We start from the raw sequence: 17,976 nt of genomic DNA on the forward strand, positions 1-17,976 counted from the left end.
CTGTTTTAAATCTCTGGTTTGATAACTCCAACATATCTGGTTCCAATTTTTGCTTTGTCTATTCAGATTGTGCTTTTTGTCTTTTTGTATACTTTGTAATATTTTCTTCATAGCCAGACATGATATATCAGGTAAAAGGAACTGCTATAAACAGGCCTTTAGTAATGTTGTGGTAAAGTGTGGGAGGAAGTATTCTATAGACCTATGACTAGGTCTCACTCTCTTAGTGACCCTATGTCTCTGGACTGTGAACTATACAAGTACTTTTCAGTTTTTTTCCTCCCCCTTTATAAATGAGACAGGATGACAGAATGGACTGAAGTTGGGTGTTTCTCTTTATCAAGTCAGGTATGTCCTCAAATAACCTACCAGGTTAGGCTCTGATTAACTAATTTCCCCTGAAGGTAGGCCTTCTTGAGAAGAGTGTCCTCTGGCAAATTTTGAAATGGTTTCCTTTATCTGATATTTACTATGGGAATCTGGTCAAACTCCTGGAGGTCAATATCAAAATACTGTTATGGCCTTCTTATGACTGTGTCCTCCTGGAGCTTTTAACTCTCAAAATTGTTCACACCGAGCTTCTTGCTATTTGTTAATGATGGTTCATTTTAGCTATCTGGCATTGGTTTTTACACCAATTTTTTTTCTTTCTTAAATTTTATTTTAATTCCAGTATAATTAACATATAGTGTTACATCTGTTTCAGATATAGAATTGTACAGTATAGTGATTCAACAATTCTATACATTACTCAGTGCTCATCATGATAAGTGTACTCTTGATCCTCTTCACCTATTTCACCCATCCCCCACACCCCTCCCTGCTCTGGTAACTATCAGTTTGTTTTCTAAAGAGTCTGGGTTTTGGTTTTTCACTTTTTTCTTTATTTCTTTGTTTTATTAAATTCCACATATGAGTGAAATCATAGTATTTGTCTTTCTTTGACTAATTACTTTATTTGACATTCATTCTAGATCCACCCATGTTGTTGAAAATGGCAAGATTTCATTCTTTTTTTAATGGCTGGGTAATATTCCATAGTATATATATACCACGTCTTCTTTACCCAGTAATTTATCAGTGGTCACTTGCTTTGCTTCTATAATTTGGCTATTGCAAATAATGCTACAATAAATATATGCATGCATTTAACTTTTCAGATTTGTGTTTTGTATTATTTGGGTAATTACTGGATTGTAGGGTAGCTTTATTTTTAATTTTTTGAAGAATGTCCATGCTGTTTTCCACCCTGGCTGCACCAGTTTGCATTCCCACCAACAGTGCATAAGAGTTCCTTTTCCTCCACATCCTTGCCAACACTTGTTTCTTCCTACATCAATTTCTGCTCATGCGTCTCTGCTCTAATAAGCTGCAACTCTGTATTTGCACATTTGTCCTTTTAATTTGGGGGGAAGAAGTTTGCCCTGATCTTCCCTTCTCTTATAGATCTATTAAAGAAGTTAATTTTTTACTCTATTCAGCTTTTTAATTTGTTGTTAAGATGGAGTGAATATTTCTAAGCTCCCTATATGTGGAACCAGAAACCAGAAGCCTTCTTTATTATATTTTTAATCAAGTAGTGGCTGTAATGTCCATTCTAATCCTAAGCAATGTAAATTAATTAAATATAATAGGAACCAGGCTCTCTGAAAGCTAAGATATAAATTGAGGAACTTGTTCTGTGGACAGAATTTCAACTCTAACATGCAACACATAATAGATATCTATTTAGTCTGCTTGGTGTCCATTAGCTATTCTTCTGTTAGCAATATGCAGTTTTCCTTTGGGGAACTAAAGGAAACTTAAGGGAACTGTAAGCAGTGGATAGAGCTTCTGTGCAACTCTCAAGAAAAGTTCTCTGCCCTCCCATTACAAAGTGTTGGACTCATGATTCAAATTAAATCAATCAGATGCTCTCTCTCTTTTAAATTTCCTTTTTGCTTTGATTAACCAAATGGGTTTTCTGTTGCTTATAAACAAAGGATCCTAATAAATTAAATCAAATATACAACATATCACTTCATTCATTCATTCATGTATTTATTTATAACATATCACTTTAAAATGCAAATAGCAAAAAAAAAAAAAAATGCAAATAGCCACCAGGTGTTGGATGGTAGTATTAAACCATATTGTACACCTGAAACTGATATAAAACTGTATGTTAACTGGAATTTAAATAAAAACTTTAAAACGCTTTAAAAAATAAAATGCAAATAGCTGTCAGCCATATAAAATATGATTTAACTTTGGCTTTTATGGGTAATTATATGTAAATTATATATAAAATTTCAATGATCAAATCAGTTCCAAATTTAAAACCAAATGAGAAATGACTGTATCACTTACATTTTTTTCTGTCCATCCATTCTTCTAGCTCTGCAAAGTTAATAATTTGTCTTGTCCTCCAAAGGCCAAGACGATATTTAACACGATGGATCAGTCTATGATACATGTTTATAACTGCTCTCAAATTTGGTCCATGAGACAAAGCCTATAAAACAGTAATATAGACAGTAAAGCCCCATTTTTACATATTTCTTCTATATATATATATTTAATATGGTTTTGCCCTTCCCATTTCATCAATTTCACCCAGTTTATTAAATTATAGATGTATTTGCTGATGTTTATTGTCTAGGTTGGCTAAACACATGCACTGTAGAATGAGATAATCTCCTCGAAGTTCAGAGAGCTTCATTATGAGCTGCTTTGTCATCAAATACTCATAATTCCCATAGCATACAGTGTTCAATGATGGATACTTTCATGGTTTCCAGATTTCAATAATGTGTAACCCACTTGGCCAGAAATAAAAAGGTTTTATTAAGATATTATTCTGTATGATGATTCTTGCCTAAGCTATTCACTAGGGGTGCCCAAATCCTTGTTTATTTTCTTTATTTTGAAAATTGTATATTAGTGAATTTTACTTATTTTTTTACTGGATGTCTTCAGGTTTTTCATGTTGATTTGTAAAACTCTGTTAAATAAACTAATCCTTTTCAGCATATGTGCAAATTTTATCAGTTTACCTTTTAACTGTGACTATATTTTTCTATATATACATTTTCTATTTTATACTACAATAGCTTTAAAAATTAAAGTATAAAAATTAATTTATTTCAGGTTTTTTTTCTTAACCAAATAAAGTTCCATTTTATCAATGCAATTATTTTTACATTTTATATTTACTGGCTCATTAACTTATCTACTTATCTCTATTAATTCCTTTTTAAAGCAATATTTTCCTGTTCTTGACTTTCTGAATTAAAGACTTAATTCACCTATTTTCATTATTTTTTAAGACTGCAATTTTTTAAGACTGTATTTAAGTTCATAAATTCCCCTCTGAATCATCCTTCCTTTGATGTGTTTTGTATACCATTTTACAAGGAAAAAAACTGAAGCAAAAAATCTTTAAATAACTTTCCCAGTTATTGGGTGGTTAGTTGCAATAGCTAATAAGTTAGCAAGTTGCAGAATTGATTTTGAAACTGAAACAAGGACACTCCAGGGTCAACATTTTTAATTATATACTACATCCCTCTTAATTTATTTGAATTTACTGTTTTTTCATGCATTCTGTGAGGTTTTGGTTTCTTTCCTACTACATTTCTTTCAATATTTAAAAAAATTTCTCAATGTTTATTTTTAATCTGCCTTTTATTCAATAGGCTTTCGTAGCTTGTAGAAAAAATAATGAATTGGTTATACTAGTAACACTGGTAGAGCATTCCCTATTATATGAATTTTAGTAGGAGGCAGAACAAACCTCCCACAATTTGATATTAATGACCCAAGCTTCCTTTGTTGAAGTTTTGTTCATTATCTACATTAGTACCAGATTTTTAAATCAAAACTAGTAATGCTTTGGAGCAAAACAGAGGTAAATCTATTTGTGTGGTAGAGTAACTGTGGCAGTAATATCAATTTTTCAAGGACAGGAGTACCCAGGATTCAGTATCTGCATTAGACTCCTGTAAAGGCTGTGGTTGCAGTCCTGAGAGCTGCCTAACCCTCATCATCCTTTCACGATTTTTTTTTTTTTTATGATTTTATTTATTTATTTATTCATGAGAGACACACAGAGAGAGAGAGAGGCAGAAACGCAGGCAGACGAAGAAGCAGGCTCCACGCAGGGAGCTGGATGTGGGACTCGATCTCGGGTCTCTAGGATAACGCCCTGGGCTGAAGGCGGTGCCAAACCGCTGAGCCACCCGGGCTGCCCCCTTTCACGTTTTTGAACTTAGTTCTCCAAACCTCTGCCCAATATTCTACTCAATATCTTTCTGCTTAAATCTTTTGGTAGATTTCTTTTGCTTATAATTAAGAATCAAGCAATGTTTTCATTGTGCCTTTAGAATGTGAGCCAAAAGGATCCTGGTTGGAGAGTAGTTCCTAAATGGATGATGACATTTGCTAAGAGAGCAGGAGCACTGGGCAGCCATCAAATCCAACTGAAGTGTCTTCCCTCCAAACCTAATAAATCCATTTTTTGGGGATACAACCTGTCTTGTAGGGGATCAGATCTGAGGCATTCAAAAAGTTACCTAGGTTTTCATGTTTAAGAAGTTGAGTCAGATAAATTTATAAGGGTCCATCTGCATGGTTCCTCCTACAGTGTGACTCGCTGCCAGTCTTCTGCATGAAAATATGCCTCCACTACAGTGCTATGTACATCTCAGTATGTAAACCTTTCACCATATTTCTAAACATTTCTCAAGATAAAATTTTTTAGAAAAATGTAAAAATTGATATTTACAAAAGCAATATTGGAATATAAAAGACTCACTGCAAATTAGTAATTATAATTTTCCAATCCTTGTTGACTTAAAGGGTAAATATATCATAGTTACCATATATCAATGTTTAAAATTCTTTCCAGTATGCACTTTCAGCTTCTCTTTTGTCTGATATTATCATGTCTTGTTTTTAAAAAGTAATGAGGGATGCCTGGGTGGCTAAGCTACTGAGCGTCTGTCTGCCTTAGGCCCAGGGCATGCTCCTGGAGTTCAGGGATCGAGTCCCACATCCGGCTCCCTGCATGGAGCCTGCTTCTCCCTCTGCCTATGTCTCTGCCTCTCTCTCTCTGAGTCTGTCATGAATAAATACATAAAAATAAAATAAAACATAATAAATAAATAAATAAGTAACACATGGATTGCTTGTTTGGAGAATTCCACTACATTATGACACTTACTGGGGCTTAATTTCTTTGATTACTAATTCAAGTGCTCTCCTTTCATATTTATTTGCCATTTATGCTTCTCATACAGTAAAGTACTATTTTGTGTCTTCTACTTATTTCTTCCATTATCATTAGAGTGTGTTTCTTATCAGTTTATAAAAGGTCTTTACATATTGAGTTTTTTTTAACACTCAAGCTGTATCAAATGTTTCCACAATCTAACTTTTTAACTTTTAAAAATATTTAGACATATAAGCAGATAACTTGCCTACAACTTGCCTACATGTATTAACTACAGTCTAACCTTATCTAAACACTTACATATGACATCCAAAAGGGCCTTTATACAAAAATCTTGTTAAAGCAGGAAAAGGGAAAAGGTTTTTAAAACTAAAACTAGACTTTTAAACCTACTTTAGACTTTTAAACCTAAAAAAACCCAATGAAACAAAAATGTAATATTCTGAATTGCTATCTTACACACACATACGTAAACACACAAGTGTACAAGCCACAAATAATGTTAAATGTGATTTATATATATAATATATAAAATATATATTATAAAATATATATAAAATATATATGTAATAAAAAAAATATATATATATATAAATGTGACAAATATAAATTCACCTCCTCACCCACTAAAGAATTAGTAAAGCCCTTAGCCACACATAAGGTAGCACACATTTAGGTAGCTAAAGCAAATGTCTCTTTCCTGGGTTTGGTTCTTCTCTCACCAGGCCTCTTTTCTGTATCACCTGCCACTCACTTTGATATTGGTCAGAATGATTATTATATACCTGAAGCACATGCTTAATCCTTCTACTGCAAATTGCTTAGTATAAAGACTGTTAGTACATTCTTGGTACATTCAACTGTATCACTGAATCTTGTCTTCCTTCCATGTGCCTCTGCAAATTTAAGTAGCAGCTTCTGATTACTACACAACTTTTAACCTTTATATCAATATATCTGTGGCCCTCTGCATCATCTCCCTGATGTGAGCACACCCCAACTGGCTCTACAGTATCAGAAGGGAGTTTTAACCTAATTTTGGCAGGACACTCCAATGCTATGATCTGATCTGAGAAAAGACTCCACCATTTTGCAATGAGCATTGAATACTATTGTTACTAGAATAGTCTAATGTTTTAAAATGTCTGGAACCAGACAGACTTAGATGTGATGTTCAAATTTCAAGTATGCCACTGGCTGGATGTGCATCTTTAGACAAATGTCGTTAACTCTCTGTGCCTTACTTTCATAGCTAGTAAAGATAGCTAAACAACTTAGAGGAATGGTATCACTTCAATTCTTGATCACCAACTTCACCTGGGTTCTCAAGTGGTCTGAAAATTTACCTGTGTTTTTATATATATTTCTCTTTTTGCCATTTTCTGTAGGAATTCAATCTCCTCAAATATTCAAACTCACCTTCTAAATGCTCGCTCTTAGCAAATGACATTGTCCCATATTTTAACCAATGGGAAAACATTAGATTATTGTTATCTCAACTTCCTATCACCAAATCTAAACACTTAGCAACATCCTTTGGTCTTACAACAGAGAAATACATCTCTCTTCTCTAAGGCTAATCCTGTCAAGTGTCTTATAAACACACGCCTTCCAATATTTTTAGCCTATATGGATTATCTTTATCTCTCTTATACCATCAAACTTCCTTTCTTATTGGCTTTTATAATAAGCATTTAAATGTACTTAATTAAATATTTTCCATCATAAACTATCCTACCCTAAAACTTCATATTTATCTTCTCTAGATGTTTTCACTTCCTTGCTTTCCACACATCACTCCACTGAAACTTGCCAAGGTCATCCATGAATTAACTGTTGTAAAGATAGAAAATTCTGTCTAGACCTTCATTCCTAGCAGCATTGGAGACTAGTGACTCCACCTTCTTTCTTAAACTGCCTCTGAATTTCCTTGATCTAGCATATTCCAGTTTTCTTCTTTACCTCTCTGGCTATTACTTCACTATAACTGGATTCTTCATCTCCTGCTTTCCCCTTGAACATTGGCTTTTCCCTTTACATGCTTTTCTCCTTAATCTATATACTCTCCCTGGACAGCACATTGAATCTCATGGTTTCAGTTATTATCACTAATGATGACCTCAAATCTATGGATGGGGGCAGAGTACAGGAAGCCATCATTGGTCAGGGAGCTAATTCATAATATTTAGGAAAAAAAACTCAAACTTCACATCCTCTGACCCAAATATGCTATTATACATCCTCCATCATGTTGAAAATAATTTATTTTAACTTACATAATTTATCTAATTAATTAATTAGGAACCTAATATGTAGCAGGAATATTCTAGACTTTGTGAACAGATTACTGAACAGAAAAGGCAAAATTCTTGTCTCAAGGAGTTGCACTGTAATGGAAGGAACAACAATCCAATAAACAAATATATATGTGTTGGGTGTCAGTAAGAGGCTTGAAGTGTTTTAAATAGAATAGGAAGTGACCAGACTGGATGTTATTTTTCACAAGGTAGTATGGAGCAGGCTTTTTGATAATTAACAATGAGCACAGACCTGAATGAAGAGAGCCAACCAGTCACCTGAATAAAGAGCTTCCTCACAGATAACATGAGAATCACTCCTAATTGGGGCTACTTTCATGAGTGGGAATGTTTTATTGTCTTCCTCAAGTGTGTTAAGGTGGAAAAGAATTTAAGAACTACTGATGAATTCTAAATGTTTCCTCATGGCCCAATCTTCCTTCTGAGTTCTGGACCTATACTTTTTGCCTTGCAGACATCTCATAGATTTCCCATGGGTAGTTCAAAGTCAGTGTTGAAAACTGGACTCCTTTCCTTTCCTTCCCTCTCCTATCTGCTCTCCTCTTAAATCTTGTATTTCACAACCATCCACCAGGTAGCCCAATACAAAAAGCACAAAAACTGAGGAACTGTTCTTGACTCGTCTCTCTCTCTTATCTTTAAATCCATTCAAACCCAATCTCCTATCCTTTGCTCCATCTCTCCAGCCCTAACTCAAGCTATCATTATCACACACTGAATTATTGAAAAAGCATAGTGATTGTCTTCCCTCTAATTGTGTCACCTTCTTCCCCAATTCATTGCCCAGTCAGTAATTTTTCTAAAAGGTAAATCTATTAATGTCACTTATCTGCTTTAAAGTCATTCATTCCCATAAACTAAGTAAAAGCATAAACTCCTTAGCATGGTTTTTAAGGACATGCTTAATCTGACAGCCATCTCAGTTTCCTCTACTGCCAGTATCCTCCCAGCCAACTCTCAGCCTCTCATTGTTCTATCTCACCTGTGGTCACTGATATTGTCTTTCACTGTGCCTACAACTCTCTCAGTCTATGGGGGTCTATCTGACAAAATATAACTACTCCTGATTTTCTAGATTTCAATGTATTGGCACTATCCAAGCCCACACCAAACACAGCTGTTTGCCCACACCAGACACAGCTGTTTGAATTAAATACTCTTTCTAAGTTCTCCGATGGTACCTAACACTTCCTCAGTTATCTGCATGTCTCTCTAGACTAGATGCTCTATGAAATCACATAACAAATACGAAACTGGATTCAGTACATAGTAACTGTTATCAAAAATCTTTTTAAGTAATCTTAAATAAATGAACATAGTTCTCCTGGTAACTAGGAGCTAACACATTTATGTAATACATCTTTTCTGTTCAATGTCACCTGTGTCATGGGGTCACCTGTCCATGGATGGATTTCAGGATTTTCTTATTGTTTCTGTTTTGCATTTTGAGATAATAAGAGGAAATCCAGTCTTTATCAAATTTTCAAAGGCTTCTGTGACCTCCAAAAGGTTAAAGACCACTGGCCTATGCATGGGATATTGTTATGGTAACCTTAAAACTCAGATTTTTCCAGAATTATTCCGAGTTTATTTATTCAACAAATATTTATTCAGAGATAATTTTGAACACTTTCCTATTATAACTATCAGCTATTCAAATGCCCTAGAATTTCAGCATTTTTGGAAAAAGACTAGAATTTTAAAATTTAAATGATAAATATTGAAATTATGTAAAATCTTCAAGGCATCACAATGAGAAAAAAATGGTTTTTTTTTTTTTAGATCATTACTACTTATTCCAAAACACATGCAAACAAATAACACAGAGTTTTTAAAAGGCAAAGTACACTTTGAATGGTGGAAATAAATAATGCTAATAGTTAAATGCAGCAATCTCTATAGTACCTTTATGACTGATATGATAGTGCAGTGTTGCTTCATTATTTCTAAATAAACCCAAACTGGAGAATTTCATTGGAAATTATGGAAATTGTACAGTCTCTTGAGGTAGCTCAAAGTGACATTCTAGTAGACACTGTCTACAACTACAAGCTCTGAAGTAGCAGCCAAACAATTTGACTATGGAAATTTTCCAGCAGAGGGATCGCCAGGATACTGACAATTATCCAGTGACTTCTGTGCAGCCTCTAGAGCAGAAAGTCTATCAAGAATTCCCCCAACAACAACCCTGCACATAGACATGGCCCTGGAACCTGACAATGTGTGCATCACAGGCCTGCTGCATTAGCTGTTCAAAAGCAGGCAAGATAACATTAACCATATAAACATAGCAGCCATCCAACATACAAAGCACCATACCAGGGATAGAACAAAAAAGAAAAGCAATGACCATAGCAAATTTTATAACCAAATCAAAGTCAACAATCTAGTGTATATTGGCTCCAACTCTTTAAAAGTGCTTCCCATTCTTTTCATTTCAAATTCTATCTCTACATAGAAATACATTTTCCTTGTCAGTATCTCCTTTTTATCATGATCTTGGGCCCATTCTTTTTCTTTAAGTTTACTAGACTCATTTTTCTCCCAGAGGTGATGGATGACTTTATAGTTCCCTTCAGTAGCAGGAAATGCTATAATTTAACTAAATCATAATATAAATACATAATCATATGTATACATATGATATATAATATATATTTTATATGCTTACATATATACTTATATATTATTTCTCTCCATATATAAATGTAAGTCATTAGAGTACCCTGGTGAATTTCTATAACTATATCTTGTTGAATTAAAACAGCCATTCAATAGATATTTGTTGAATACTTACCATGAACCAAGCACTATTCTAGGCATTTGAACACAGTAGCAAACAAAACAGAAACCATGTAAACATATACAAACAACTAAATAAACAAGAAAAAAGCAGACAATAAGTGCAGATATTTAAAATAATAGGATTGTATATTATGTGCCAAAACAGCAATGTGGTGCTATAAATATGAAAATAACATGTACTCCCTAATAGTTAACTTATTTGTATTGCTTATGACAGACATGTAAACAAAGATCACAATATAGATACCTGGGCACAATAATGACCAAAAGAATAGAGATAATTTTTGCTTGATGGACCAGGGACAATGTCTCAGTACATATATTTAAGAAAGATCTTGAAAGATGAGTTGGAGTTTATCAGAAGATTAAGAAGGAGGAGCATTCCAGCTTAAGAGAACAACATCAGAACATAAGATACAATAGGAAACAGTCATGGAATTAAAGAATTTGGGCTTTGCTAAAGCACAGGGTATGAGTGAGGAAGCATAATGGGATGAAGATGAACAGTGGGCAAGTGCCATACCAGGGAGGTCATATGTATATCTTAGAGAATTCATACCATCTCCTACAGGCAAATAGGGCCACTAAAAGATTATGAGAAATGGAATAAGGTAATCAGAGTGCAATTTCCTTAATTGGATGTGACAGATTAGAAGGTATGTAGCAAGGACAATAATTAGGAGACAACTGTAGTTCTCCATGTGAGGGTTGATAAGTAGAAGTTGTGACAAGAAACAAAGAGAGGAAGAGCAACACAAGTAATTTACTGGTGATAATAAATTGAATATGGAAGTGAGGAAGTTAAAAGAGTCTAAGGAAACTCCAGGTATAGCTTGGACAATGGATGGTAGGATAGTTCATCAATACAGGTAGTATAGGGGGTGGTCTGAGATGGTGACATAGGAAGATCTTGAACTCACCTCTTCCCTCAAACACACCAAAACTACAGCTACATATGGACAATTCTCTCTGAAAAAGAAAACCAGTAGAACTGTTCCACTACAAGAGATAAAAGGATCATATCAAAATGAGTAGGGCCTACATTCAAGGGACACCGAGGGCTGTAGGGAAAAGAAATTCTCCTTCTAAAAGGCTCGCCTACAGTCTCACTCATCCCAGGACACAGCACAAAGGCAGCCATTTGAAAAGCACTTATACTATATGTGAAAGGGATTCCTTTGCTAATCTTACAGCATGCACTGAAGGGGCAGGGGACAGGTGGGACTCTCTTCAGAGATGGAGACACTGGAAGATGCCACTTTTGCATTCTTCCCTCACCCAGCTAGCACAGGAAGGTATGTGCAGATTTAGTGCCATCCTGATGCCTTGCTAAGGCTGGTGGGGCTGGATGATGGTGGCACTGGCTGGGGCCCATGAATGTGAGCAGTCACAACATTCTCCTGGTCCTTTGCTAAAGCCTGTGAGCATGAATGGTTGAAGTTTTGCTCTACTCCTTGGCTGGGACCAGCAAGTGCAAGTGACCATGACATTCTCCCACTCTCTTGTTAAAGCAAGCAGGCACACACACACACACACACACACACAAAGTACTCCACCCAAATACTATTAGATTTAACAAATGAATTCAGTAAAGTTGTAAGCTAAAAAATCAATATAAAGAAATAAGCTATGTTTCTTTATAGTAATAACAAGATATCAGAAAGGTAATTAAGAAAACAATCCTATTTACAAGAGCATCCAAAAGAATAAAATACCTAGAAATAAATTTAACCAAGGAAATGAAAGAACTGTTCTTTGAAAACTATCAGACACTGATGAAAGAAATTGAAGATGACATGAATAAATGTAAAAACATATTATGCTCATAGATTAGAAGAATTATATTGTTAAGATGGCCATACCAGCCAAGGTAACCTACAAAATCATTGTAGTCGCTATCAAAATAGCCATAGCATTTTTCACAGGACTAGAACAAATAATCCTAAAATTTCTACAGAACCAAACAACTCGAAATAACCAAAACAATCTTGTAAAAGAAGAACAAAGCTGGAGGTATCATGCTTCAGGATTTCAAACTATGCTACAAAACTGTAGAGATCAAAACATATAGATCAATGGAATAGAATAGACAGCCCAGAAATAATCCCACACTTATAAAGTCAAACAATCTATTAAAATGGAGGTAAGAATATAAAATGAGGAAAAGACAGTCTCTTCAATAAATTAATTGTTAAAACTGGACAGCTACATGCAAAAGAATGAAAGTGATTCACTTTCTTACAACATAAACAAAAATAAACTCAAAATGTATTAAAGGCTTAAATAAGATCTGAAGACATAAAACTAGAAGAAAGCACAGGTAGTAAGCTCTTGAGCATTGGTTTTAGCAGTACTTTTTTAGATCTGTCTCCTTAGGCAATGACAACAGGAGAAAAATAAACAAATGGGACTACCTCCAATTAAAAAGCTTTTGCACAGCAAAGGAAACCATCAACAAAATGAAAAAGGAGAAACGAATAGGAGAAATTATTTGCAAATGACATATCAGATAAGGGTTAACATTCAAAATACATAAAGGACTCATACAACTCAATTTCAAAAAAAATCCAATTAAAATTTGGGCAGAATATATTTGAATAAATGTTTTCCCAAAGACATACAGATGGCTAATAGGTACATGAAAAGATGCTCAACTTTACTAACCATCAGGGAAAAGCAAATCAAAGCCATAATGAGGTATCACCTCACACCTGTCAGAATGGCTACTATCAAAAAGATAAGGAATAACAAGTATTAATGAGGATGTGGAGAAAAGGGAACCCTTATGCATTATTGGTAAGAAAGTAAATTGGCACAGCTGCTTTAGAAAATAGTATGGAAAGTCCTCAAAAACTTAAAAACAGAACTACCCTACAATCCAACAATTCCACTTGTGGAATTTTTTGAAGAAAACTACAACACTAATTCAAATATCTGTGCATCTCTATGTTCAATGCAGCATCATTTACAATAGTCAAAATATAGAAGCCACCTAAATGTCCATCAATAGATAAGTGGATAAAGATGTGATTGATACATAGATGATGGATAGATGATAGATGATAGATAGATAGATGATAGATAGATACAATGGAATATTTATTCAGCCATTAGAAGGAATGCGATCTTGCCATTTTCAACAACATGGATGAATCCAGAGGGTATTATGCTATCTGAAATAAGTTAGGCAGAAAAAGACAAAAATATTGCATGATTTCACTTCTATGTGGAATCTACAACAAAACAAATGAACCAAAAAAACAAAGCATAAACATATTCATAGATACCAAGAATAAACTAATGGTTGCCAGACAAAATAGATCCTAGATAGTTATTTTGAAAGTCAAGATTGCTGCTTATGAAAGTTGCTCAGGTGTGTGGGTGTGTCTAGAGCTCTTTTTGAGTTAAATGTTTACACTATAAAGAGTATCCAGGAGTGTGGGAAGTGGAGCAAAGTTGTTTTATACAGACAATGAACAGATAACAAAACGGTGAAACAAAATTAATGCAAGAACAGACGGTGCCAGCCTTAGAATAAAAATGGTCCCAGAACTATTGAATTAAGGATTAAACCAGGCCTTTTGTTCAGATTCTCTAGTTTGACAAAATCTGAAACTGTCAGCAGAATAGATAATTCATAGCATTTTCTCAATGCAAAGAATGTAGTCAGAACTTTATTTAGAAAAACCATAGATATATTAACCAGGCAACTATTCAAAACTCTATTTGCTTAAAATCTACATAAGAAAATTTATATACATTATATTTAACCCATGCTTTACCTTGACCATTATTCTCTGGAATCTTTTGCGTTCAAGCCATCCTCTGACATAGGCCTGCATTAGGATGACCATTTTAACGACTTTTTTGATATTTACAAATTTGGTCCTTTCCCGGAACACTTGGAAGATTTCTATGTGTGGTCCAATTCTTTTAACTTTATTGTCAAGCTTCCCACTTTTACTTAGAATAGACTTTATCCTAAAAATAAAATATAAATATAAAACTTCCTTATTATAGTTAATAAGAAAAATAACCACTTCTTAAAAGTCTTAAATTCATTTTAATGCTAAATGTATTAAAATAGGAAATGTATTATAATTTGTATATAGGTTTCATGTATACATCACCTGAACATGTCAATAGGATTTTCCAAAGAAGTTTGAACATGCCAGAATTAATATAACATATATATAATGAAACTTCTGAAGAAAGGAAATCCAAAAGAAAGCAAATTTTTCAAAGCTTATCCGTAACTATTTAAAAGAGTAATATAAAATATTTAAGGAACAAAATATTTTCATATGACAGAACAAGTTAGTCAAAATAACTTTACTATCCCAGAAGCTACTTTAAACTAAAGACTACTTCAAAATTATTTGGCACTGATACTCTGTTTACCAATCATCTGAAAAGTGATTTTATTCTCCAAACACTCTCAATCAAAAGGCATGATAGTGTATTGCTGAAGTCATGGACTACAGGATCACAGAAGTAAGCGACCATGATGGAAATCATGACAAGCCCTGACATCGGGCTGGTTCTTGAGAAATCCTGTTCTACTTTGTACAATGGGCATTATTTTTCTTCCCTTAGTGACTAAAATGTTGGGAGTCTAATTTTAATTATTTCACCCACACATCTAGTCTCTGTTGGGTGGTAGATGGTGGATGACAGGGAATCCCAGCTCAGTCTTTTTCATTTGTCTTTATTATAAGCCTTGAAGTTAATGATATTGCCTTATATTATATGTTGTTTGAACACCAGTATAGCTAAAAATATTTAAAAGACAATTTTGTTCCCACTAGAATGAAGATCAGCTCCACATCAAGAGACATTTATAACAAGTATTTCTTAGAGATCTTTTTTGACTCCCTTCCTACTCCCAAGTAGCCACAACTGATCAGTGAAATTTGCTCAGGCACAGAAAACTGTGTTCCATATTTACTTTTGACCTATGGTTAAAGATGTAGAACTAAGTCTGTTCATTCTCTTCATGCTTGTGTGTGTAAATGAAAAAAATTCTTACTCTCCTTGCAAGAGAAAAAAAGTTAGCTCTGTATAGTGTTCTCGTTACTACAGCTCTTTTGTATCTGTGACTGGTTCTTTCATTCCATTTCTTGAGAAAACTTTTTTACTTTTTTTTTTTTAAGATTTAATTTATTCATTCATGGGAGACACACAGAGAGAGAGAGGCAGAGACACAGGCAGAGGGAGAAGCAGGTTCCATGCAGGGATCCCGATGTGGGACTCGATCCTGGGACTCCAGGATTACGCCCTGGGCCGAAGGCAGGCGTGAAACCACTGAGCCACCCAGGGATCCCCAAGAAAACTTTTTTATATTAATGAGTCAAAACTATATCATTTTGTGTTCTGGAGAAATACCCCATTTAGACAAAGCTATCCAGAAAAGATAAAGAAAATGAAGCAAATTTTTCAGTTTGTTTAAATTAACATTGATTTTGTATAGCTTAGAAGAGAGCTCTGCCTTCTAAGAGGATTTTTGTTTCATTAATATACCAATTTTTATGAATGGGCCTTGATATAGGAGATAAACTGGTAATGTAGATAAAATGTTAATGATTACTTCTGGCTGTCCAGAGTTTCAAGACCTGCAGTGAAATCTAAAGAATTCTAAGTTCCTGACTTCTTTCTTTCAGAAGAAATAAGAGGGTTTTTTTTTTAAGACTTTATTTATTTACTCATGAGAGACACAGAGAGAGGCAGAACATGGACACAGGGAGAAGCACGCTCCCTCCAAGGAGCCCGATGTGAGATTAGATCCTGGTCCCAGGACAAGCCCTGAGTTGAAGGCAGATGCCCAACTGCTGAGCCACCAAGGCATCCCAAGAAAAGTGTTATTGAAATACCCAAGTGAGCCAAGTTTATACCCTAAGTTCTTTACTCTAACAAGAAAAGAGAAATAAATCTTAAAGGGATGTATATGACTGTAAAGTGGTATGTGATATGTATTGTTGAAGCACAAGAGCTCTGCTGGTCTCTTAAGTTGCCTTGAATGTCACAGAGTTCTTAGTCAAAGTGTGTGAAAAGTGAAAAGTGTATGAGTGAAAAGGAGAGAATGAGAGAGAATTGAAATTAATTATTTTGATTAAAAGCTATAGTTAATATGAGTGATTAGAACTATATTAAGTAAAAGAATTATGAAGAATTGCAAACATTTATAAAATGATGGATTTTTTTTTCTGTTTTTATCAACTTAAAAAGAAAAAAAATGTTATCTTAGGCCTTAGACATACAGACTTTGATCAATAGTATGCTTCTAAATAACTGGAACGCTAAAAATAATGGAAAGGGAAACTTGAGGCTGAAGAATAATTTATAGAGGGCTTGATGTAAAATGATTTATATGTACAAATAATAGATTTAAAAAGAAGCTATAAAATATATCAAATTTTGAACAAGTTAAGTCAATTTTGATGAGCTCAATCATAAAATAGAGAATGATCCTTGACTACAAAATGTTATTTAAGTTCTATACGAAAAGAGTAAGATTAGAATTTGATTTGCTTTCTGTTACATTGACAGCCTGAGTTTTGAATCCATACTCTGCTCTTTATTTAACAAAAAATCATTTAGTGCCTTCAATATAGTTTGCCTAAAAAACAAAAGCTATTTATACCACAAAAATATTCCCTTTATTGTAATTATTTTTTTGTTCTTTCTGATATACTTCTTGCAAAATCTGGTATTCCTAATATTTAATGTTGTTGTAGCTGTGTTACATTTTTTTTTTGTACTCTAAAGACATCTATGACTTTTGCTCATACTTTGGCTCTTCTAAGAATTCTTTCCAATATTGTTTTCCCAAAGTTCAAATCCCAAACTATTATGATGTATTTTAACCTATCTTTTGGGTGTCCCAGATGACTGCAAGACCATACCAAAGATTTTCTTCTTCGCTATCTAAACGGAGGGATGCTAGAAATGGTAAAATATGTTTAACATAGTTCTATAAATAAACCAAAGATGACTCTTGTATAATGTTTACTTCTTACATCAGGCTAGCACCATTAGCTTAAAAGCCTACTGGATCCAAACTCAAAATTCTTAGACATCCAATTCTTTTTTATATTGCCCCCAAAAACTATATTTTCAGCCTTTTAGAACCTGCCTGCTTTGCATATCACACAAAACTGCAACCAACACCTGCTACCCATAGATAAGATAAGCTGTAAAAGACCTCAATCCACTGCTGCTCTTCAGAACTCTCCGACCCAGAGACTCCCCATCTTGCTGCTGAGTGACATTACCCAGATAGGTAAGCCCTCTCCTTGACCCCCCTCTCCTGTGGGAGTTCCTTTTCCCTCTTCCCCTTCTGGGTAGTGTTTCTATGTCATTATCTCTGGAAGGTTTTCTGCTCTGAAGGACAACCCCTCTCATGCAAATCTGTCCATGTAATGCCCAAATATAGCTTGCTATGTGCTACTGCAACCTCATAGCCATCTTTTCCCTGATTAGCCCCAAGATCCTTGAACTCATTACAATCGTCCATAGTTTTATTTAACTAAGAGCTATATTGAGAGCTGCCCTTTTTATCGAAGTCCAAAATATGAAAAGAGATAACTAATTTTTAAAAAAGCTCCACCTCAAGTTAAATATATAGCAACTAAAATACTATTA

The 17,976-nt window shown here is 34.3% G+C and overlaps 1 protein-coding gene across 7 annotated transcripts in view; it reads right to left on the bottom strand.

Moving 5' to 3' along the window:
- The window catches only part of IQCM (IQ motif containing M), a 436,649-nt gene that overhangs the window by 201,113 nt on the left and 217,560 nt on the right, over positions 1 to 17,976 (bottom strand). For all 7 annotated transcript variants that reach the window (XM_038558977.1, XM_038558978.1, XM_038558974.1 and 4 more), the window contains 2 exons: positions 14,118 to 14,316; positions 2,350 to 2,494 (listed from right to left, as the gene is read on the bottom strand). In XM_038558977.1, the coding sequence (XP_038414905.1) occupies positions 2,350 to 2,494; positions 14,118 to 14,316 (344 nt within the window). The remainder of the gene's footprint in view (positions 1 to 2,349; positions 2,495 to 14,117; positions 14,317 to 17,976) is intronic.

Source organism: Canis lupus, chromosome 15, assembly GCF_011100685.1.
Source record: "Canis lupus familiaris isolate Mischka breed German Shepherd chromosome 15, alternate assembly UU_Cfam_GSD_1.0, whole genome shotgun sequence".
NCBI lineage: Eukaryota > Metazoa > Chordata > Mammalia > Carnivora > Canidae > Canis > Canis lupus.